Genomic DNA, 24,847 nt, shown 5'->3' with positions numbered 1-24,847 from the left:
TGAGTCCCTGGCAGCGTAGTGTGTTACTGATGGTAGCCTTTGTTACGTTGGTCCCAGCTCTCTGCAGGTAATTCACTAGGTCCCCCCGTGTGGTTCTGGAATGTTTGCTCACCGTTCTTGTGATCATTTTGACCCCACGGGGTGAGATCTTGTGTGGAGCCCCAGATCGAGGGAGATTATCAGTGGTCTTGTATGTCTTCCATGTTCTAATTATTGCTCCCACAGTTGATTTCTTCACACCAAGCTGCTTGCCTATTGCAGATTCAGTCTTCCCAGCCTGGTGCAGGTCTACAATTTTGTTTCTGGTGTCCTTCGACAGCTCTTTGGTCTTCACCATAGTGGAGTTTGGAGTGTGACAGTTTGAGGTTGTGGACAGGTGTCTTTTATACTAATAACAAGTTCCAACAGGTGCCATTAATACAGGTAATGAGTGGAGGACAGAGGAGCCTCTTAAAGAAGAAGATACAGGTCTGTGAGAGCCAGAAATCTTGCTTGTTTGTAGGTGACCAAATACTTATTTTCCACCATAATATGCAAATAAATTCTTTCCAAATCAGACAATGTGATTGTCTGGATTTGTTCCCACATTTTGTCTCTCATAGTTAATGTATACCTATGATGAAAATTACAGGCCTATCTCATCTTCTTAAGTGGGAGAACTTGCATAATTGGTGGCTGACTAAATACTTTTTTGCCCCACTGTAGATAACAAAGTGATCACTCCTGTGGAGTTATTTGTGAGTAAGCACTGATTGGCTAAAATGCAAATCTATCAAAAGAACTGAAACAAGAGGGCAGTCTGTAGAGGCTTAGATACAATGTAATCACAGAAGTAAAGAGTATATTTATATAACCTTGTTGGTTATGCAACTGGGAAATGTGAAATAAAGAGATTATCTATCTTTTTAAACAATAACAATTCTGGAGTAGATTGTCCCTTTAAGCAGTGGTGAGGATGGAGTTGGATTGCAATTGGTTAAGCTCATACATGGAAATGCATATTTCCCTTCCACAGTGAACAAAGAGGTTAATTAAAAATAACTTTACTGAAACCTTAAGAGGTGTGAAAGGCCTATTTTATCTGTCAGTTGTGGGTCACCTCCCAGTTTCTAACCCAAAAAGAAGGTTCTTAGCACACAAACAGGCCTTATTGAGACCTTTATTGTTGAAAAGGCATTCACAGCTGTAGGCTTTTAATGCATGGATACATTTTGCAATGTAATCATTAAAAATCTCAGCAACCAATTTGGTTGGCAAGCAAAACAACATTTCCAGAGCAAATCACCAGTAGATTATGATTGTCCCCTTAATTTGATAAGCACCTTGTAGGTCAGTGTAACACTGATAGTAATGTGTCAACTTTGGCAAATGTATTTCTGGACTCAGTGGACTAGCACAACTTATTTGCCATCTGGCATTTCCTACACAGTACAGATCAAAATTGCCTCATTCCAAAATACTAAATATACATATTAAAAATGTGATTATTTAGTTTATGGGTCTTGAATTCTGGACTGGTAAATTGCTTTGTCATAGGTTTCTCATGGCCAAATCATGAGTTGGTGTTCTTTACTATCTGCTTGCCTAACTCTCTCTATACCTATCTTATACAACTTAACACACAATTCTGAATTATTATCCAATAATGATGGGGGCCAAATAGAGAACTATATTATTTTATATGAACTTCTACAAGCCCCTACAAACTGAAAACTTACCCTGCCCTACCTGCAGTGAGAGCATATACATTAGAAACTGCTTAATGGGACACTGAACCCAAAATTTTCTTTTGTGATTCAGATAGAGCATGTAATTTTAAGCAACTTTCTAATTTACTCCTATTATCAATTTTTCTTTGTTCACTTGCTATCTTTATTTGAAAAAGAAGGTATCTAAGCTTCTTTTTTGGTTTAGCACTCTGGACAACACTTTTTTATTGGTGGATGAATTTATTCATCAATCAGCAAGAACAACCCAGGTTGTTCACCAAAAATGAGCCGGCATCTAAACTTACATTCTTGCATTTCAAATAAAGATTCCAAGAGAATGAAGAAAATTTGATAATATGAGTAAATTAGAAAGTTTGTTAAAATTTCATGCTCTATTTTTTGGGTTCAGTGTCCCTTTAATAAAAACACTCATTCTGCAGAGATTATTGAGAGAAAAAAATCCTTTACAGAGGCTGTCAAGTTGATCAGGTAGACTCAAGCAAAAATATAGCTATAAGGGGAACAAAGCAGGGACAACATTTTTTTTACATTATAAACAGGAGACAGGCTAATTTGCATATTGGCAAATAATATAAAAAATAGAGCAATGTGATCCCCATTCAGGTTGCAATTTCAATATCTTGAGACTAACCCATCAGTTTGAACGATCCAGTCTAGATGTAGCAGGTAATACTCACTTCTGCAGCTAGAACCTGTTATTAAGGTAATAATGCAGTTAGAATTGGCTCTAGAAGTACATTAGTAGTTTTGAAAGTAGAGTTCCTTGGCGCTAGTGTGTTAAGTATGAAGATTAGCATTAATCCTGGCCAGTCTAAGATGACAAGTCAAGAGATTCATTTTAAAACACCTGATTTGAACTTGGTGGACTTGGAGGACAGAATGTAGCTGTGTTTTACATTTTCTACTTTTTAAAATAAAATACATTTCAGGAATTTTTATGGCAGAAATTTCCCAATCTCTTAAAACAATATCAGTAAAATTCTAGCTTGTAAACAACCCTAATAAAGAGAGATAAATATTTTATTAATGATAATCAGTTAGAACATTTATAAATTAGGATAGAGGCATTATAAAACAATTGAGCTGAAATACCTTGGTAAAAGAAAATTGCAACCGGGACTTATAACTCTCAGTAGCCTGGACAGGGTCCCTAGGGGAAAGAAAAAACAACATAAAATTAAAATTTTAATAATTAAGATTACTTCATGGATTGTTGGAGTCAGTGATTAAATATTGAGCCACCAAACCATTTTATTTATTGTGGAACAAAAATAAGAAGATTGGTGTCTGTACAAATATATGCATTTTTTATTGAAATATACACCCTCAAGATATAATATGTACATGAGTATTTGCTAATGATTGTTTTTATGTTGTTGTTTTGCAGATAAATTATTCAAATTACTGTACTCATTGTACAGAACTACGAGAAAATGCATCAAATTATGCAAAACCATGCAATTGTATCATAAACTTCTCAGTACCAGAGAAAATTCAGGTGAGTTATTCCTACAGTAAATACCGTTGTACTGAGTCTACAAATGTTATCCTGAAGGTTTCATTTTTCAAATATTGAAAGAATACAATAAATGTATTTACCTTTTCATTTTAGTTTACAAAAAAAGTAAGGCTTATTAATTTATGAAACCACAGTCATCCTTTCCTGATATAACCCTTTTGAGATTTATTCCAGTCTTTCTTTATTTGTGGTCCAAAACCAAATATTAATACTAATATTTTCTATTATTAAACCTCTGTGTAACACTCGCGTTTGAACACCTTTAGCAGCTGACACACAGCAATCCATAAGTTCCTTTACATTTGGATTTCCTACACTTTGATTAAATGCGTAAAACTGGCTTTTGCTAAATCCTACATTGAAAAAAAAATAAAAAATAAGCAGAATAAGACAAAGGAAAACAGAAGCACAAATGATTCATTGGGCTCCATTATCAAAGCGTTAACTTGTCGACTTTGTGCAATTTAAGTCTGTCTGCTGTTACCCGCAACTAACAATTGCACTTGCAGTATCCAAAGTTGTTAAACATTACCCTTTTTCCATTGTCGTCAAATCTGACGCGAGTTACAGCGGACTGTTGATAACTTTGGGTACATTAATGGAGTGATTAAGCTAAGTTATCAAGCTTACAATCTAAATTAAGCGAATTTAAACCATGTGATCCATATTTCTAAGCAATAGCAGCTATCTTTTCATTTAGTTTTTTGTTAATATTTTCTGTATGGTATGTAAGAGGCATTTGTTTTTAACTTTAAAATATTAAGGGCTAGATCACGAGTGGAGCGTTAAATATTGCTTGCGTGCAAGCGATATTAGCGCTCCACTGAGTAATACCAGCGCACACTAGGAAGCATTGCGCTCATGACAGCATGCTTCCATAGGCTCCAATGGGAGCCTTGTTCTGATGACATCAGAGACGGCATAAGAACCTCGAACAGCGAAGGGGTAAGTAGCGCAGCAGCGGCAGCATATTGTTAAATATATATGTATATGACTATGGGGCCCATTTAACAAGCTCCGCATGGAGCTTGTGGGCCCGTGTTTCTGTCGAGTCTTCAGACTCGCCAGAAACACAAGTTTAGACCGCTGCTCCATAACGCTGTCCGCCTGCTCTGAGCAGGCGGACAGGAATCTCCAGAAATCAACGCAATCGAGTACGATAGGGTTGATTGACACTCCCCTGCTGATGGCCGATTGGCCGCGAGTCTGCAGGGGGCGGCGTTGCACCAGCAGCTCTTGTGAGCTGCTGGTGCAATGCTGAATACGGAGTGCGTATTGCTCTCCGCATTCAGCGAGGTCTTGCGGACCTGATCCTCAGTGTCGGATCAGGTCCGCAAGACCTTTCATAAATAGGGGCCTATATATTTGTGTGTTAATAAGTGTATATCACATAATCATAAACATGATGTGAACATTGAACCTGTTTTGATTGCAGATAAAGAACCAAAAGGCCCATGAATTCTGCCCATATTTACTTTGTAGGCTTAAATAATTAAAGGGACAGTAAAGTCAAAATTAAACTTTCATAGGTATATTGATAGGCGCTTAGGAGAGAACTTTTTCATTTTAATTTTTGATTGTTGAATTAATCAACCATGCTTTTTAGTAATAAGGTGTTAATGTAATTGACCCCAAAATCTGATATCCTCCAACTTGAGATCATGACTCCTTCTTAAAATGTTTTAAAGGGACAGTCAAGTCAAAACTAAACTTTCATGATTCAGATAGGGCATTCAATTTTAAACAACATTACAATTTACTTTTATCATCAAATTTGCTTTGTTCTCTTGTTAGTCTTTTTGAAACTAAACTCAGTTTAAACTGATTTCAAAGCCGATTAAGATAGTTTTTTCACAGCTGGACACTGCTAGTTAATGTGTGCCATACAAATAACATTGTGCTCACTCCTGTGGAGTTACTTATGAGAGGGCACTAATTGGCTAAACTCCAAGTCTGTCAAAAGGACTGAAATAAGGGGGCAGTCTGCAGAGGCTTAGATACAAGGTAATCACAGAGGTACAAAGTGTATTAATATGACAGTGTTAGTTGTGCAAAACTAGAGAATGGGTTAATAAAGGGATTATTGTTTCATGTATAGAAATAAAGACACTACAAGCTGTTAGTATGAGGAATCATATTGAACTAAAGAACTACATCCAGGTCAGAGGTATGAACAGGAAACAGGGAACAGGAAGTATAAGGCAATGCAATATTACCATAAACAGAGTCACAGTATTTGCATAACTCCATAACATCTCCCCTTTTTACATTCAATCCAAAATTTGCTAACAATTTACCTAAAACAGATCCTGATCAGTCTTAAACATAACATACTACATTACTGGTAGATACACTACAGATTGAGTCTTTGCCTGGGTGAAGTTGTTCAGCTCCAGAAGGTGTTAAGGAGCTGCCCTGCTGGTGTGTTTGGCAAGGAAGAACTTGCTGGTATAAGAGGCTGCATTATGGCATCCTCATTGTATCCTTCTGATATGACAGCAGTATTGTCTCTACCTTGCTTATGTGGTCCAGTAGGACTAGGTACATTGAGAGCCTCAGAATGCTCAAGTGCTGATGCTTATAGGCTTGTGTGGTGAGATGTTCTGCCACTCGCAGGTCCACTCGGTTGCGGCGGTAGAGACTGCCTTCCACATCCACAAGATATGAGCGAGGAGCAACCCTCTGAACACAGGTACCCAGTCTCCAGCGACCAGTCCTGACACCAGGGAGCGGCTTCATACGGATTGGCTCTCCAATGCTTAGTTCAAGTAAGTCTTTGGCAGACACATCGTATGTCAGTTTGGAGATCTGTTTCCTCCGTCTCAGCTTCTCCAGTACCCCTGTTACCACACAAGGTTCAAGTAATTTATTTGCCACTGGCAATTAAGTCTTCAGCCTCCTTGACATCAAGCGCTGTGCAGGACTGCTGTCCATGCCTTCAGTTGGGGTGTTCCTCCAATGTAGAATGGCTTTCCATGGGTCATTACCTTCATACTTGGCCTTTTTGCAAAGATTCTTCACTATCTTTACAGCTGATTCTGCTTTGCCATTAGCTTGAGGGTGTCGCGGGGAAGAGGTAAGATGCTCAAACCCCTCACATGCAAACTGAGGTCCATTATCTGAGATTACCCTGTCTGGCTGTCCATGACGTGCAAACTGTGCTTTACAACGCTTGATTGTAGTTTCAGCAGACAGGTCGGGAAGAAGCTCAATCTCCCAAAAGTCAGAATAGTGATCAACGATTAGTAGAAAATCTTGCCCAGCATAATTCAGTAAATCCATGCTTACAATTTGCCAAGGCCGTATGGGCAGCACATGTGACATCATGGGCTCTTTCTGCTGTGCCTGCGCATATTCATTGCATGCTGAACAACGGCTAACAAAGTCTCTAATCTCATTTTGCATGTTAGGCCAATATAGGGTATCTCGTGCCTGTCTATAGCATGCTTCACCACCAATGTGACTGGCATGAATACGCGTCAGCATCTCCGATCTTAATGATTTAGGAATGATGACCCTTGACCACTTGTACAGTACACCATCCTAGTCCACTTTTGCTTGCATCACTTTGAATAGTTACAGGTTTTGTCACATCATAGTACTTCAGGACAGGTGTATCTGTGACCAAACGTTTGATGTCCTGCACTGCATTATCATGCTTAGGAAGCCAATGCCAAACTGCATCCTTGTCCAGAAGCCTTCTCAACGGCTCGCAAACCTCTGAGAGGTGTGGTAGGAATTTTGATAGGTAGGTAACAAATCCTATGAAGCGCTGCAGGGATTTCACATTCGCATTGCAGTTTTTTTATGCCAAGTCTTAGTTTCACCTGCCTACAACGATTCATTAGTTCCAATAATTTGCCATCATGATCTTGCTCTGCTTCCCTATCTGTGTCCCCACAGCCAACCACAAGGATGTCATCAGCTATTGGTTCAATACCACTGAGTCCAGCCAATAGTTCATGTTGTTTACGTTGATACACCTTTGGTGCAACTGATACTCCAAAAGGCAACTTGAGCCATCTTTTTCTGCCCCAGGGAGTCCAGAAGGTTGTCATGTAGCTACTTGCATTATCCAACTTACATTGTAAAAATGCATCGCGGGCATCAACAAGCGTGAACAGACGTGCCTTAGGCAGCTTGTACAAAACATCCTCAAGAGTTGGCATGATGTAGTGAGATCACCTCAGTGCCTGATTCAAGAATTTGGGATCTATGCATATTCTTAACTTATCAGGCTTCTTTACATTCACCATGTTACTTATCCAATCAGTTGGTTCAGTCACTGTTGCTAAATGTCCATCAGCCTCATACTGGTGTGCCTTAACTGCCTGTTTTATGACCACTGGCACATTGCGCGGTGCACATTGTACTGGAGGGACACTCATGTCAAGGTCAAAATGAACTTCCCCTGGTACAGATTCTACTGGCCCAGTAAAAAACATCACTAAATTCCTTTAATAGCAAATGTTTTGTCAAGGGCCCTTTGAATTGATTGTCCATCACGTTGAGCTCTGCGGGGATAGAGAAATGCATCAGCCCTAGACGCTCACAGGTTGAGCCGGATAACAGTGGCTTTTGGCAGGCTTCCACAATTTCAAACTCTAGCTTGTGTGTCCTTCCATGTATGACACATTCTGTCCTGAAGAATCCTAGAGATTTCATAAGCTCACCTGAGTATAACTTTAGTCTGGTGTCACTTTGCAGTAGACGTACTTCTGGTGCTAACATCATTTTGTCTCTCAAACACATTACATCACATGTTGCTCCTGAATCGAGCTGGCAGGATTGGGGCTTATTATTTAAATTTAAAGTGACAAATAATTTCTTTCCTCTGGCTTGCACAGTGCCGATCAATTCACTACTGTAAATCACTTCAGCGGAGTGTGGCTCTTCCTCATATGCAGATGTGTTCTCAATGGTGTGTAACTTTCCTAGTGATGGCTGTCTTTTACTTGACAAACAAACGTTAGCAAAGGGATTTGTTCTTCCACAAGACCTACAAGACTTCCCATAAGCTGGACATTGCTCTTTAATTCTTTGATGCACAGTCCCACAATATTTGCATGCTGTAGGATTTGCAATATTTGTGCTAAACTGGCGGCGTTGTTGTTGATGTTTGCTTATGTGTTGTCGCTGCATTGCAATGTTTATGCTGTCGGTCTGCTGTCTGTCCTGTTCCATAACTTTCAGACGTCTGTCAGTGAGCTCTGCTGTACGGCACGTTTCAATGGCTATGTTTAAAGTTAAGTCATGTTCTCTTAGTAGACGCCTGCGTGTGCTCTCACTAGCTACACCAAGAACAATTTTGTCCCTTATTAATTCAAAAGTTGCTGCCTTTTCTCTCAAGCGTGTAGCAAAGTTATCAAGAGATTCTCCCTCTTCTTGTTTGCAGCATCCAAACATATACCTTTCATATATAACATTTTTAGCAGGTTTAAAATAAGCTTCCAGTGCATCTAAAATGGCTGTAACATTCTCTTTCTGCTCTGCTGTGAGGGTCAGATTGTGCTTATACACATGCCTGCATTCACTGCCCATGACTCTTCTCAGAGTTGCTGCCTGCACTGCTGCAGATTTCTCATTCAACCCTGTAGCCAGGGAATAATCTTCAAATTCAGCTCTGAAAGTTTCCCAATTGTTGCTGCAATCCCCACTGATTCTCATTTCCTCTGGGGGAGGTATGCAATTCATGGCAGTCATGTTGTCTTTATGTCTCTAAGCTCTCAAATATCAGAAAAAAAACGTTTTAGGCTGTAACTCACAAAGCTGTGCTGTATCTTAACCCCTTAACGTCAAGGGTCGTACAGGGTACGTCTTACACAAACTGGTCTTTAAAGACCAGCGAGGTACCCTGTACGACCTAGGTGTTTAAAGCGGCTGGAAGCGATCCTGATCGCTTCCAGCCGCTTTCAAGGTATTGCTGTGATGCCTCGATATTGAGGCATCATGGCAATACCTTTTCTGGCACACCGATGCAGAGAGGGTCACTCTGTGGCCCTCTCTGCATCGGCCAGCGATGGTGGCGATCGTTGGTGGGTGGGAGCAGCTGCAGGGAGGAGGGTGGGCGGCCCATCGCTGGGAATCTTGTTCTGGATTAGTCCCCGTTGCGTGCGGGAGTGCGCACGGGGGCGGGGCTGCGTGCGTGTGCATGTGCGCGTGCCCGCGATCTGATCATCTAAACGTACGGTTGTGGTGGGAGCAAATGGTGATCTGTGGTGGGAGCGGGTGATGGGGTTAAATTTTTTATATATAAAAGGGATCTGGAAGAGGGGGGGTATTGAGGGGGGGGGGGCCAGCTACACTACAGAAAAAAAATATATATATTAGAAAAAATGCACAAAAGTTTGAAAAAAGGGGGTACTGGCAGACAGCTGCCAGTACCCAAAATGGCACCAAATAGTGAGAGGGGGAAGATTAGAGAGCTGTGTGGGGGGGCTCAGGGAGGTTGGGTGCTATGGGGGGATCCTACACAACAGCATATGTAAATATGCTAAAAAAATAAAAATAAATTAAAAGATAGCTTTTATTTTAGTACTGGCAGACTTTCTGCCAGTACTTAAGATGGCTGGGGACAATTCTGGGGTGGGGGAGGGAAGAACTGTTTGGGAGGGATCAGGGGGTGGGATGTGTCAGGTGGGAGGCTGATCTCTACACTAAAGCTAAAATTAACCCTGCAAGCTCCCTACAAGCTACTAATTAACCCCTTCACTGCTAGCCATAATACACGTGTGATGCGCAGCGGCATTTAGCGGCTTGTAATTATCAAAAAGCAACTCCAAAGCCATATGTGTCTGCTATTTCTGAACAAAGGGGATCCCAGAGAAGCATTTACAACCATGTGTGCCATAATTGCACAAGCTGTTTGTAAAAAATTTCAGTAAGAAACCTAAAATTGTGAAAAATTTTACGATTTTTTTAATTTGAAATGGTAGCATGAAATATACCAAGATGGGCCTAGATCAATACTTGAGGTTGTCTACTACACTAAAGCTAAAATTAACCCTAGAAGTTCCCTACATGCTCCCTAATTAACCCCTTCACTGCTGGGCATAATACACTTGTGCTGCGCAGTGGTATTTATCGGCCTTCTAATTACCAAAAAGCAACGCCAAAGCCATATATGTCTGCTATTTCTGAACAAAGGGGATCCCAGAAAAGCATTTACAACCATATATGCCATAATTGCACAAGTTGTTTGTAAATAATTTCAGTGACAAACCTAAAGTTTGTGAAAAAATTTGTGAAAAAGTGAACAATTTTTTTTTATTTGATCGCATTTGGTGGTGAAATGGTGGCATGAAATATACCAAAATGGGCCTAGATCAATACTTTGGGATGTCTTCTAAAAAAAAATATATACACGTCAAGGGATATTCAAGAATTCCTGAAAGATATCAGTGTTCCAATATAACTAGCGCTAATTTGGAAAAAAAAGTTGTTTGGAAATAGCAACTTGTACTTATTGCCCTATAACTTGCAAAAAAAGCAAAGATCATGTAAACATTGGGTATTTCTAAACTCAGGACAAATTTTAGAAACTATTTAGCATGGGTGTTTTTTGGTGGTTGTAGATGTGTAACAGATTTTGGGGGTCAAAGTTAGAAAAAGTGTGTTTTTTTCAATTTTTTCCTCATATTTTATAATTTTGTTATAGTAAATTATAAGATATGATGAAAATAATGGTATCTTTAGAAAGTCCATTTAATGGCGAGAAAAACGGTATATAATATGTGTGAGTACAGTAAATGAGTAAGAAGAAAATTACAGCTAAACACAAACACAGCAGAAATGTAAAAATAGCCCTGGTCCTTAAGGGAAAGAAATTGAAAAATGTCCTTGTCTTTATGGGGTTAAAGCTGCTGTGCTCCAAGCAAGAGGCTCAGTCCTGATTCTAGTTACTTCTGACACCATGTTTCATGTATAGAAATAAAGACACTACAAGCTGTTAGTGTGAGGAATCATATTGAACTAAAGAACTACATCCAGGTCAGAGGTATGAACAGGAAACAGGAGTATAAGGCAATGCAATATTACCATAAACAGAGTCACAGTATTTGCATAATAACTCCATAACAATTATCTATCTTTTTAAACAATAAAACATTTCAAGTAGACTGTTCCTTTAACATTATCATACAGCCCACCATCAATATAAAGGATCTATAATTAGCCCACAAGTCAAAACACTTTAATAAAATAATAAACTTACATTTATAATTTCCTTTTAATCAACCCTGGCCGTCTCTCTGTAAAAGCATTTTTTTCCTGCTTTTCAAATAAAAATACAAAAGAGAACGAAGAAAAACTGATAATAGGAGTAAATTAGAGTTGATTAAAATTTGCATGCTCTATGTGAATCATGAAAACAAATGTGGGTTTCATATCCCTTAAAAACATTTTAAATTGTGGCACAGTTATAGATCATATAAATTAAAGGGACACTAAACCCAATTTTTTTCTTTCATGATTCAGATAGAGCAAGCAACTTTCTAATTTACTCCTATTATCAATTTTTCTTTCTTCTCTTTATTTAAAAAGCAGGAATGTGATGCATAGAAGCCGGCCCATTTTTGGTTGAGAACCTGGGTTATGCTTGCTTATTGGTGGGTAAATGTCAGCCTCCAATAAGCAAACGCTATCCATGGTGCTGAACCTAAAATGGGCTGGCTGCTAAGATTTACATTCCTGCTTTTAAAATAAAGATAGCAAGAGAACAAAGAAAAATTGATAAAAGAAGAAAATTAGAAAGTTGCTTAAAATTTCATGGTCTATCTGAATCAGGAAAGAAAAAAATTGGGTTCAGTCTCCCTTTAATTTAATCTATGCAAAAATGTAAGGACAATTTTCTGAATTTACCATCATTTTAAAGGGTCATTAAACATAAATACTAAATAAATGCTGGATAGAATGAGGCATTCAAAGAAAAGATTAGTCGGAAAATAACATGTGGATGAATTTTTTAAAGTTTCATTAGTCGTTTTAATAGTGACAAAATAAGTGTAACGTTTTAGTGTCTATAAAACAATGGGAGCTGCATGTTGTAACTTAGGTTACCTTCTCTGCAGTGGCCAATTAGGGACAGTTATTAATAGGTCACTAGAGTGTGGGATATAACAGTGTTCTGCACTTCCACTTCTAATAGGAACTGAAATGCTCACAATTTCAAAATGGAAATACAGGAAAAGGGGACAAAATAAATAATTAAAGTATATTGTAAAGTTTTTTTATTTATACTTTCATGAAAGTTATATCTGTGCTCCACTGTATAACATTATCGTGCGCTGGTATAATAAGTTAACAGCAACACAAACATGAGCTCGCGTTCGCATTGCTGGTAAGCATTGCACTCACAAAAGCGTGCTTCTATAGGCAGCTAGGCTCCAATGGGAGTAAGTAGCGCAGCGATGGCAGTATATTTTTAAATATATATGTATGTGACTATATACATATATATTTATGTGTTAATATGTGTATATACACATATTAACACATAAATATATATATATATATGTATATAGTTATATACATATATAGTAACTGGGAACACACAGTTTCTATATACCGCAATGTAGCTGATGCCAATAGAATGCGAGCTCAATTCTATTCGCCAATAAGATTTTTTCAACCTTAATTCTGATTGGATAATAGAATTCTATCAGCCAATCGGAATCTAAGGGACGCCATCTTGGATAACGTCACTTCAAGGAACCTTCATTCGTTGGGTAGTCGTCAGAAGAAGAGGATGCTCAGCGCCAGATGTTTTGAAGATGGACCCGCTCCGCTCCGGATGGATGAAGATAGAAGATGCCGTCTGGATGAAGATTCTGCCCGTCTGGAGGACCACTTCTCCTGACTTGGATGAAGACTTCTCCCGGCTTCGTTGAGGACTTCTCCCGGCTTCGTTGAGGATGGATGTCGGCTCTTCAAAACTGTAAGTGGATCTTCAGGGGTTAGTGTTAGTTTTTTTTAAGTGTTTATTGGGTGGTTTTTAGTTTTAGGTTAGGGCTTTTGGGCTGCAATAAAGCTAAATGCCCTTTTAAGGGCAATGCCTATCCAAATGCCCTTTTCAGGGCAAAGGGGAGCTTAGGTTTTTTTAGTTAGGATTTTATTTGGGGGGTTGGTTGTGTGGGTGGTGGGTTTTACTGTTGGGGTTTATTTGTAATTTTTTTACAGTTAAAAGAGCTGATTTCTTTGGGACAATGCCCCGCAAAAGGCCCTTTTAAGGGCTATTGGTAGCTTAGTTTAGGCTAGGGTTTTTTTTTATTTTGGGGGGGCTTTTTTGTATTTTGATATAGGGCTATTAGATTAGGTGTAATTAGTTTATATATCTTGTAATTTGTTTTTTATTTTGTGTAATTTAGTGTTTGTTTTTTTGTAATTTAGGTAATTGTATTTAATTTAGTTAATTGTATTTAATTTAGGTAATGTATTTAATTGTAGTGTAAGGTTAGGTGTTAGTGTAAGACAGGTTAGGTTTTATTTTACAGGTAAATTTGTATTTAGTTTAGCTAGGTAGTTATTAAATAGTTAATAACTATTTAGTAACTATTCTACCTAGTTAAAATAAATACAAACTTGCCTGTAAAATAAAAATAAAACCTAAGCTAGCTACAATGTAACTATTAGTTATATTGTAGCTAGCTTAGGGTTTATTTTACAGGTAAGTATTTATTTTTAAAAATGAATTATTTAGTTATTAATAGTAGATTTTATTTAGATTTATTTTAATTATATTTAAGTTAGGGGGTGTTAGGGTTAGACTTAGGTTTAGGGGTTAATAAATGATAGTATAGTGGCGGCGACATTGGGGGCGGCATATTAGGGGTTAATAAATGTAGGTAGGTGGTGGCGATGTTAGGGACAGCAGATTAGGGGTTAATAATATTTAACTAGTGTTTACGATGCGGGAGTGCCGCGGTTTAGGGGTTAATATGTTTATTCTAGTGGCTGCGATGTCGGGAGCAGCAGATTAGGGATTAATATTTTTAATTTAGTGTTTGCGATGCAGGAGGGCCTCGGTTTAGGGGTTAATAGGTAGTTTATGGGTGTTAGTGTACTTTTAGCACTTTAGTTATGAGTTTTATGCTACGGCTTTGTAGTGTAAAACTCATAACTACTGACTTTAGAATGCGTTACGAATCTTGCGGAATAGGCTGTTCCGTTCACTTTTCGGACTAAAAAAAAAAAGCTTGTAATACCGGCGCTATGGAAGTCCCATTTAAAACTCATAACGCAAAACTCTTAATCTAGCCGTAAATTTTTTAAAATAAAAAAACTATAATGCCCTCTGGGCATTTGGGGCACTTTTAGAATATTAACCAGAGACCGTATCTCTTTCTGAGCGCTAATTGGTACTGTGAGCCACTTGTAATGGCTGGCTAATTATGGAGCGCCCGCAAATGAGGACATTTTCGCGTTTGGGGGCTTGCTATAATTTAGAGCTCCACTTGTAATCTAGCCCCTAATCTCCCTTTCATATAAGACAGCTTCTCCCTGAAACACAAGGCACTAGAATTCTTTAAGATGCCATTTTATAACTGACCACTATTTACACAACCCTATTTTATTCCTTAGTTTCTTGTTTCACTCTTGAAGAGTACTTACAACTGTAAATAATGGTTGGCATGAGACATTTTGCATTGCCTGAGGTCATTTACAATGATTATGGTTTGCATGATGGAGTAATGTGCTTTATCTTTAACATCTGTAAGTAAAAAATAAACTATTAAAAATGTTAAAAAAAATTTATAACGACTTAAATATAGTATTTTGAAGGTATAGTCTAGTAAAAAATAAACTTTCATGATTCAGATAAAGTATGCAATTTTAAGCAACTTTCTAATTTGCTACTATTATTAATTTTTCCTCGTAGTCTTGGTATCTTTATTTAAAAAATCTGAAAAGTAAGCTTAGGAGCCAGCCCATTTTTGGTTCAGAACCTGGGTAGCGCTTGCTGATTGGATGGCTAGTTGGCTACATTTAGACACCAATCAACAAGCGCTACCCATGTGCTGAACCAAAAATGGGCAGGATTCTAAGCTTACATTACAGCTTTTTTTTTTTTTTTTTTTAAATACCAAGAGACAGTGGCGTCACTAGGGTTGGTGTCACCCGGTGCGGTACGTTATGGTGTCACCCCCCCTCCCCCCAGAAAGCAGACACACACAAACACATAAACACAGGCACACACACATACAAACACTCAGACACACTTAAAAACACACTCAGATGCACACACAAACACTCGGAAACACACTCAGACACACGCACAAAAACACTCTGACACACACACAAAAACACTCGGGCACACACACAAAAACACTCGGGCACACACACAAACACTTAGACACACACACACACAGAAACACTCAGACACACACACAAAAGCACTCAGACACACACACACAAAAACACTCAGACACACACACACACACACACACAAAAACACTCAGACACATACACATACAAAATATGTAAACTGCACTGCATTAATTATAAAGCTCATGCTTAGAGATGCTCCCTGGCTCAGCAGAGCATCAAATGAAAGATAAACAGAGCACTCTAAAAATAAAAAATAAAAGGTTTAGGCGTGCAAACTAAGGCCTAGATTTGGAGTTTGGCGGTAGCCGTGAAAACCAGCGTTAGAGGCTCCTAACGCTGGTTTTAGGCTACCGCCGGTATTTGGAGTCATTCAAAAAAGGGTCTAACGCTCACTTTTCAGCCGCGACTTTTCCATACCGCAGATCCCCTTACGTCAATTGCGTATCCTATCTTTTCAATGGGATCTTTCTAACTCCGGTATTTAGAGTCGTGGCTGAAGTGAGCGTTAGAATTCTAACGACAAAACTCCAGCCGCAGAAAAAAGTCAGTAGTTAAGAGCTTTCTGGGCTAACGCCGGTTCATAAAGCTCTTAACTACTGTACTCTAAAGTACACTAACACCCATAAACTACCTATGTACCCCTAAACCGAGCCCCCCCCCCCACATCGCCCCCACTCGATTAAATTTTTTAACCCCTAATCTGCCGACCGCCACCTACGTTATACTTATGTACCCCTAATCTGCTGCCCCTAACACCCCGACCCCTATATTATATTTATTAACCCCTAACCTGCCCCCCACAACGTCGCTGCCAGCTACCTACAATAATTAACCCCTAATCTGCCGACCGCCACCTACGTTATACTTATGTACCCCTAATCTGCTGCCCCTAACACCGCCGACCCCTATATTATATTTATTAACCCCTAATCTGCCCCCCTCAACGTCGCCTCCACCTGCCTACACTTATTAACCTCTAATCTGCCAAGCGGACCGCACCGCTACTATAATAAAGTTATTAACCCCTAATCCGCCTCACTCCCGCCTCAATAACCCTATAATAAATAGTATTAACCCCTAATCTGCCCTCCCTAACATCGCCGACACCTAAATTCAATTATTAACCCCTAATCTGCCAACTGGAGCTCACCGCTATTCTAATAAATGTATTAACCCCTAAAGCTAAGTCTAACCCTAACACTAACACCCCCCTAAATTAAATATAATTTTAATCTAACGAAATTAATTAACTCTTCTTAAATAAATTATTCCTATTTAAAGCTAAATACTTACCTGTAAAATAAATCCTAATATAGCTACAATATAAATTATAATTATATTATAGCTATTTTAGGATTAAAATTTATTTTACAGGTAACTTTGTATTTATTTTAACCAGGTACAAAGAACTATTTAATAGCTAAAATAGTTAAAATACACTATCAATAAATAAATTAAATACAATTCCTACAAATAAATACAATGAAATAAACTAACTAAAGTACAAAAAATAAAAAAGAACTAAGTTACAAAAAATAAAAAAATATTTACAAACATTAGAAAAATATTACAAAATTTTAAACTAATTACACCTACTCTAAGCCCCCTAATAAAATAACAAAGCCCCCCAAAATAAAAAAATGCCCTACCCTATTCTAAATTACTAAAGTTCAAAGCTCTTTTACCTTACCAGCCCTGAACAGGGCCCTTTGCGGGGCATGCCCCAAGAAATTCAGCTCTTTTGCCTGTAAAAAAAAACATACAATACCCCCCCCAACATTACAACCCACCACCCACATACCCCTAATCTAACCCAAACCCCCTTAAATAAACCTAACACTAAGCCCCTGAAGATCTTCCTACCTTATCTTCACCATACCAGGTTCACCGATCGATCCAGAAGAGCTCCTCCAATGTCCTGATCCAAGCCCAAGTGGGGGGCTGAAGAGGTCCATGATCCAGCTGAAGTCATCATCCAAGCGGGAGCTGAAGAGGTCCATGATCCGGCTGAAGTCTTCATCCAAGCGGGAGCTGAAGAGGTCCATGATCCGGCTGAAGTCTTCTATCAACAGCATCTTCAATCTTCTTTCTTCGGGAGCCATCATCTCCCATCCGACGCGGAACATCCTCTTCTCCCGACGCCTACTCACCGAATGACGGTTCCTTTAAATGACGTCATCCAAGATGGCATCCCTCGAATTCCGATTGGCTGATAGGATTCTATCAGCCAATCGGAATTAAGGTAGGAATATTCTGATTGGCTGATGGAATCAGCCAATCAGAATCAAGTTCAATCCGATTGGCTGATCCAGAATATTCCTACCTTAATTCCGATTGGCTGATAGAATCCTATCAGCCAATCGGAATTCGAGGGACGCCATCTTGGATGACGTCATTTAAAGGAACCGTCATTCGGCGAGTAGGCGTCGGGAGAAGAGGATGTTCCGCGTTGGATGGAAGATGATGGCTCCCGAAGAAAGAAGATTGAAGATGCCATTGATAGAAGACTTCAGCCGGATCATGGACCTCTTCAGCTCCCGCTTGGATGATGACTTCAGCCGGATCATGGACCTCTTCAGCCCCCCGCTTGGGCTTGGATCAGGACATCGGAGGAGCTCTTCTGGATCGATCGGTGAACCTGGTATGGTGAAGATAAGGTAGGAAGATCTTCAGGGGCTTAGTGTTAGGTTTATTTAAGGGGGGTTTGGGTTAGATTAGGGGTATGTGGGTGGTGGGTTGTAATGTTGGGGGGGGGGTATTGTATGTTTTTTTTTACAGGCAAAAGAGCTGAATTTCTTGGGACATGCCCCGCAAAGGGCCCTGTTCAGGGCTGGTAAGGTAAAAGAGCTTTGAACTTTAGTAATTTAGAATAGGGTAGGGCATTTTTTTTATTTTGGGGGGCTTTGTTATTTTATTAGGGGGCTTAGAGTAGGTGTAATTAGTTTAAAATTGTTGTAATATTTTTCTAATGTTTGTAAATATTTTTTTATTTTTTGTAACTTAGTTCTTTTTTATTTTTTGTACTTTAGTTAGTTTATTTCATTGTATTTATTTGTAGGAATTGTATTTAATTTATTTATTGATAGTGTAGTGTTAGGTTTAATTGTAGATAATTATAGGTATTTTATTTAATTAATTTATTGATAGTGTAGTGTTAGGTTTAATTGTAACTTAGGTTTGGATTTATTTTACAGGTAATTTTGTAATTATTTTAACTATTTTAGCTATTGTACCTGGTTAAAATAAATACAAAGTTACCTGTAAAATAAATATAAATCCTAAAATAGCTATAATATAAATATAATTTATATTGTAGCTATATTAGGATTTATTTTACAGGTAAGTATTTAGCTTTAAATAGGAATAATTTATTTAATAAGAGTTAATTAATTTCGTTAGATGTAAATTATATTTAACTTAGGGGGGTGTTAGTGTTAGGGTTAGACTTAGCTTTAGGGGTTAATAAATTTATTAGAATAGCGGTGAGCTCCAGTCGGCAGATTAGGGGTTAATGTTTGAAGTTAGGTGTCGGCGATGTTAGGGAGGGCAGATTAGGGGTTAATACTATTTATTATAGGGTTAGTGAGGCGGATTAGGGGTTAATAACTTTATAATAATAGCAGTGCGGTCCGCTCGGCAGATTAGCGGTTAATAAGTGTAGGCAGGTGGAGGCGACGTTGTGGGCGGCAGATTAGGGGTTAATAAATATAATATAGGGGTCGGAGGTGTTAGGGACAGCAGATTAGGGGTACATAGGGATAACGTAGGTTGCGGCGGTGTACGGAGCAGCAGATTAGGGGTTAAAAATAATATGCAGGGGTCAGCGATAGCGGGGGCGGCATATTAGGGGTTAATAAGTGTAAGGTTAGGGGTGTTTAGACTCGGGGTACATGTTAGAGTGTTAGGTGCAGACGTAGGAAGTGTTTCCCCATAGGAAACAATGGGGCTGCGTTAGGAGCTGAACGCGGCTTTTTTGCAGGTGTTAGGTTTTTTTTCAGCTCAAACAGCCCCATTGTTTCCTATGGGGGAATCGTGCACCAGCACGTTTTTGAGGCTGGCCGCGTCCGTAAGCAACTCTGGTATTGAGAGTTGCAGTGGCGTTAAATATGCTTTTCGCTCCTTTTTTGGAGCCTAACGCAGCCATTCTGTGGACTCTCAATACCAGAGTTATTTTAAAGGTGCGGCCAGAAAAAAGCCAGCGTTAGATACGCGGGTCGTTACCGACAAAACTCTAAATCTAGCCGTAAGAAAATTCTGCTCTCAGACTCTGTTCCAAGTCTGTCAGTGCACAGCCCCGGGCTGCGTGTCTACCGCTTCTTATGGCCAAGCACCTCTGCTCTCTGCCCACCCCCAGACCCCGCTTGCCCTCCCCTCCTACCTCTTCAGTGTGAACTTAGTGTACCGTAACCGTACCGGTCTGGTGGGCATCATACGTGGCTCCTTTTCTTTAGAGACAGTGTTTCCCAGTTCCCGATTAGAGAGACAGCACAGCAGTGAGTGACTCCACTGCTCCACACGCCACTGAGAGGTGAGCACAGATAGGCACAGGTTTAGGCTAGCAGCGCAACTTCGCAAGCCCCCGGCACACCCACAACATTCATAGTGAAATTGGGCAGTGGAGGAGCAAAGTACAAACAAGCAAAAGCAGCTGGGAAAACTATTTGTGGAAATTGCAGCGCTGGCTCAAAAAAATGAAGTGTCTACAACTTTCCCAGTCCCACTAATGTTCACAAATGCTGGCCACTCTAATAAAAAAATATATGCATCTCTACATTGTATTTCTTTGAATTTCAATAAAATTTAAAAAAAAAAATGTTTTGGTGGTGTCACCCCCTGGAGGGTGTCACCCAGGTGCGGCCCGCACCCCCCCTAGTGACGCCACTGCCAAGAGAATAAAAAAATGATAAAAGGAGTAAATTAGAAAGTTGCTTAAAATTGCATGCTCTATCTAAATTATGAAAGTATAATTTTGATTATACTATTCCTTTAATTCCCAATAGCTTTTATTTTTCACAGTTAACAATGAACTAATATTTCATATTCTTTTTTTACCACAGGGAGATGTGTTTATCTACTATGGACTTAGTAACTTTCATCAGAACCTTCGTCGATATGTGGTGTCCAGATATGACTCACAGCTGCTAGGTGAAAATGTAACAAATACAGAGGTAGTTAACATTCTGTTCAAAGATGGAGTTATTTAATGATATATCTATTTATCCTATATATCTGTCTGTCTGTCTGTCTGTCTGTCTGTCTGTCTATCTATCTGTCTGTCTGTCTGTCTGCCTATCTCTGTTTTCCTACCTATTTATCACTATATATTTGTTTTCTCTCTGAAGAAGCCAATGAATAATGTGATATACTAGGCTTGTGTATCAGAACATTACACCCACTTGTGCTTTCCTGTATTATATGATTTGTTCCTATATGGTTGTATGCTGAGTGCTAATACTAAAATGCTGAGACATTACTCTCCTCCCTTTTGCTCTGGAGATTAAGGAACAATTGCTCTTATACTATCACGCTCCCTAATTTTGGCACTAATTCTCTGAATATGAATGTGCACATAACATTAACCTCTTGAGTGCTAACGACGGCTCTGAGCCGTCGCAAATTGTCTCACTCAGGTGCTAACGACGGTTTAGAGCCGTCGCTAGCACTCTCCCACCTTAAGGGAGAACTGGAGGCTTCCACCCACTCCTACCCCAGTGGTCAGGCCTGTATAGTGACAGGCATCGATGGGGCCTCATGTTTTGCGCAGTGACGTCACACGCAATAATGTGATGACGTCACCGTGCAACTTTATTTAAAATGGACAATGTAAAGTATAGGGAAAGGGGGCATGCTGCATAGAATTTTGTTACCAAGGAGTGCGCTAAGCTTAGCACACATGATTCTTTTAATAGTATTTCTACCTTTGTGACTGGCTATATGTTTAATTCATATCAGAAGTGAGATGTTAAAAGTCACTTAGTGGCATCATTCCAGTGCTTGGTAATGGTTATGACTATTCTGGCTTCCCTATTTCTGTCCCTTGCCTGTATATTGAAGTACAATTGCAGTTTGATACCTGACTCTACCTTGAACTGTGTGGTATGAGACCTAGAAAGCTTTATAAAATATGTCATTGTTTGACACCTTGAATTTTATGGAAGTAAGCTGTATCCAAGAGTATCATTGTTAGATATTTAACATCTTTTGAAAGAAAATTGTATCCAAGCTTTGCTCAGTAGAAATATTGTACCAGATGTTGATGCAACAACTAACTTTGCCTCCTCAGAACTTTTTTATGTAGCACAAGACAAGGACTATGGTCACATAGGCTGCAAAAAAAAAAAAAAAGATTGACCTGAAAAGGGCATTTGGTTGGGTATTACCCTTAGAATGGCATTTGGTAGGGCAGTGCCCTAAAGTGAACATAGCTGTTTTGCCCATATAATAAATCTTGCTAAAAAAATAAAAATCCCACATTAAAACAAAACCCTATCCTAATAAAGATGCTCTGAGAAGGGCATCTTGTTGGGCATTGCCCTGGTAAGGGCATTTGGTAGGGCTTTGTCCTAAAGCCTAACAGTTCTTTTGCCCATTAAAAAGCCCTATTCTAAAAGAATCCTAATCTAAAAAAAAACTAACCTAAAAAAACAAAAATATCCTTAAAATAAATCCCTATCCTTAAAAAAATATTGCCCTAACAAGGGCATTTTGTAGGAGAGAGGTCCTTCTGTCCATGCTCCGGTCCAGAGACAAGCGGCTCTGCCCATCGCCTCCCTCAGGGGGGATGGCTACCCGAGGCTCTATGGTGCCGTGGTATCATCGTGTTTAGGGGGGATTCTGACTTAGAGGCTTTCAGTCATAATCCCACAGATGGTAGCTTTGCTCCATTGGCTCCTCAGCCAAGTACGTACACCAAATGTCTGAACCTGTGGTTCCTTTCGTACTGAGCAGGATTACTATCAAGCATACTTACCTGATATCTGTGTATGCTCACCTTGTTCCAGAGACCAAGTATACTTACCTGATACCTGTGTATGCTCACCTGGTTCCAGAGACCAAGCATACTTGCCTGATACCTGTGTATGCTTACCTGGTTCCAGAGACCAAACATACTTCCTTTGCACCTGCGTATGCTCACCTTGTTCCTGAAGCTGTGATTGCTGTACCTACCTAGTCTCACCAATAGTACCTGCTGGTATCCTGTGCCTGCTGATTACCCTGTGTCTGTTATACCAGTGACTGCTTTCCTCCAAACAGCTGTGCCTGCTGTACCTACCTGGTATTCCGTGGCAGTCTCACCTTCTTCTGCACAATCCAAGCATCAGTGTCCACTAGACTTTGTTACTGCAACCTACTTAGATATTCTGTACTTTTCATTGGATTTATGTTCAAATTGCTGTTTCTGTGACCTTCAGTTTGAACTACTAGCTGTTCTTTTTGCTTATTATTCAGTAAAGCTTTAAAAATACTTTTGTTGTTCAGTGTATCTGTTCCTGCATTCTGAGATCCACACACCCTAAACTCCTGACAAGGACTGACAAAAGACAGAAGCAAAAATGATATTGCCAATGTACCAGTTTATGTTGTTTATTACAGGATCACATAAATAGCAGAAACAAAGGTGAGAACAGTGGGAACAGTCTCTTTATTCACTGTACCACATTTCATAGGGTTACCATCCATTACAAATAGCTGAATAGGTTAAACTTTGATTGCAGAGGAACAATGATATTAGCCACTAAATTAGAACTGAGGAAACAGGCACTTGCCATGTAGTCAATGATGGCTTCAATTCTTACAGTCTTTAAGGGCTGCTGTAATGAAATAGTAACTGATAAATATGTATTGAGAAGAAAGCTTTTCTGCAGCCTTTTATTAATCTTAATTACTTGAGCAATGCTTTCAAGTTCAGTAGGTGAACCAACACAAGATGATCATTAAATGACTAATAGAAGCGGTCAAGGAGAGCAGGAACATTCCAGTCTGTATCACTGGCAATGCAATGAACGTCAGATACACAGTCCTAAATTTGAGGCTTTCCTTGAGAAAGGGCTAAAGAGGCACAGTAGGAATCGTCATACAGAATACTCATAGGGGCCTATCTATCAAGCGCCGAACGGAGCTTGATGGCCCGTGTTTCTGGCGAGTCTTCAGACTCGCCAGAAACACAAGTTATGGAGCAGCGGTCACAAAGACCGCTGCTCCATAACCCTGTCCGCCTGCTCTGAGCAGGCAGACAGACATCGCCGGGAATCAACCAGATCGAGTACGATCGGGTTGATTGACACCTCCCTCCTGGCGGCCGCGAGTCTGCAGGGGGCGGTGTTGCACCAGCAGCTCTTGTGAGCTGCTGGTGCAATGCTGAATACGGAGAGTGTATTGCTCTCTGCATTCAGCAAGGTCTTGCGGACCTGATCCGCACTGTCGGATCAGGTCCACAAGACCTTTAATAAATTGGCCTCATAGTATTAACAAATGAGTCCCATGTACTCTATTATATTATTATACTGTATAAGTCTGCAGTCACATGAGAAGGGGGTGGGTTCTAGACCAAGAATCACTGTTATATAGCCAAACACCAAATATGTATTTCAGAAGCATCACTTCTGCATCACTTTTGGTGCTCTTTCTGCTGCTGCTTCATTTCTAATCCACAAAATATAAACAGTGACATTCACAGCATGAGCCATTTTACTTGTGCTATGTCTAGCAATCTGGGACCAGCTCCATGTACAGTGCACATCTGATCCTGATAAGCATGCTATGAATCATGCTATGATTGGGCTTCTCTACTGGAACCAGCTCTATCTTTAACTCACATCACAGCCCTGATAGCACTACAGTCCGCTCTCTCCTTAGTGCAGGTTGGGGCTGGACGGGTTTAGGTAACGGAATACCTTGGGGTGTGACAAAGACGAGAAAGGGTAGTCAGTCCCTGTGGCAAAGAACGTGGCAGATTTTAGGAGCTAAATGATAAGCAGGTTATTAAAGTGTGTTTAAATATTTTAGGATTCTCTGAAAGAGTGATGGATGGAGTCTCATTGAGTGGATGGGTCATGGAAAATATCTTAGATTTTGGAGAATAGGAAAGTAATAGGTCACAATATTAGCACAGTGGTAGTTGGGTACTTAGAAATCAAAGCAAAGATATAAGCAAGATGTTATAGTAATCAAGTAAGGACATAATAAGAGAGTGCATTTGTGTTCTGGTTGTACCTGGTGTTATAAAAGGGACAGATTTGTGTATGTGCTGTATCTTGTAGTTGCAACAATTGTT

The 24,847-nt window shown here is 39.5% G+C and overlaps 1 protein-coding gene across 1 annotated transcript in view; it reads left to right on the top strand.

Annotated features, from left to right (window-relative positions):
* The window catches only part of LOC128651547 (cell cycle control protein 50C), an 89,612-nt gene that overhangs the window by 19,941 nt on the left and 44,824 nt on the right, over positions 1-24,847 (top strand). The window contains exons 2-3 of the mRNA XM_053704569.1: positions 3,118-3,228; positions 20,631-20,741. Of these exons, the coding sequence (XP_053560544.1) occupies positions 3,118-3,228; positions 20,631-20,741 (222 nt within the window). The remainder of the gene's footprint in view (positions 1-3,117; positions 3,229-20,630; positions 20,742-24,847) is intronic.

Source organism: Bombina bombina, chromosome 3, assembly GCF_027579735.1.
Source record: "Bombina bombina isolate aBomBom1 chromosome 3, aBomBom1.pri, whole genome shotgun sequence".
NCBI classification, from domain to species: Eukaryota; Metazoa; Chordata; class Amphibia; order Anura; family Bombinatoridae; genus Bombina; species Bombina bombina.
The sequence above is the reverse complement of the archived record's forward strand: the minus strand, read 5'-3'. Positions and strand labels throughout refer to the sequence as shown.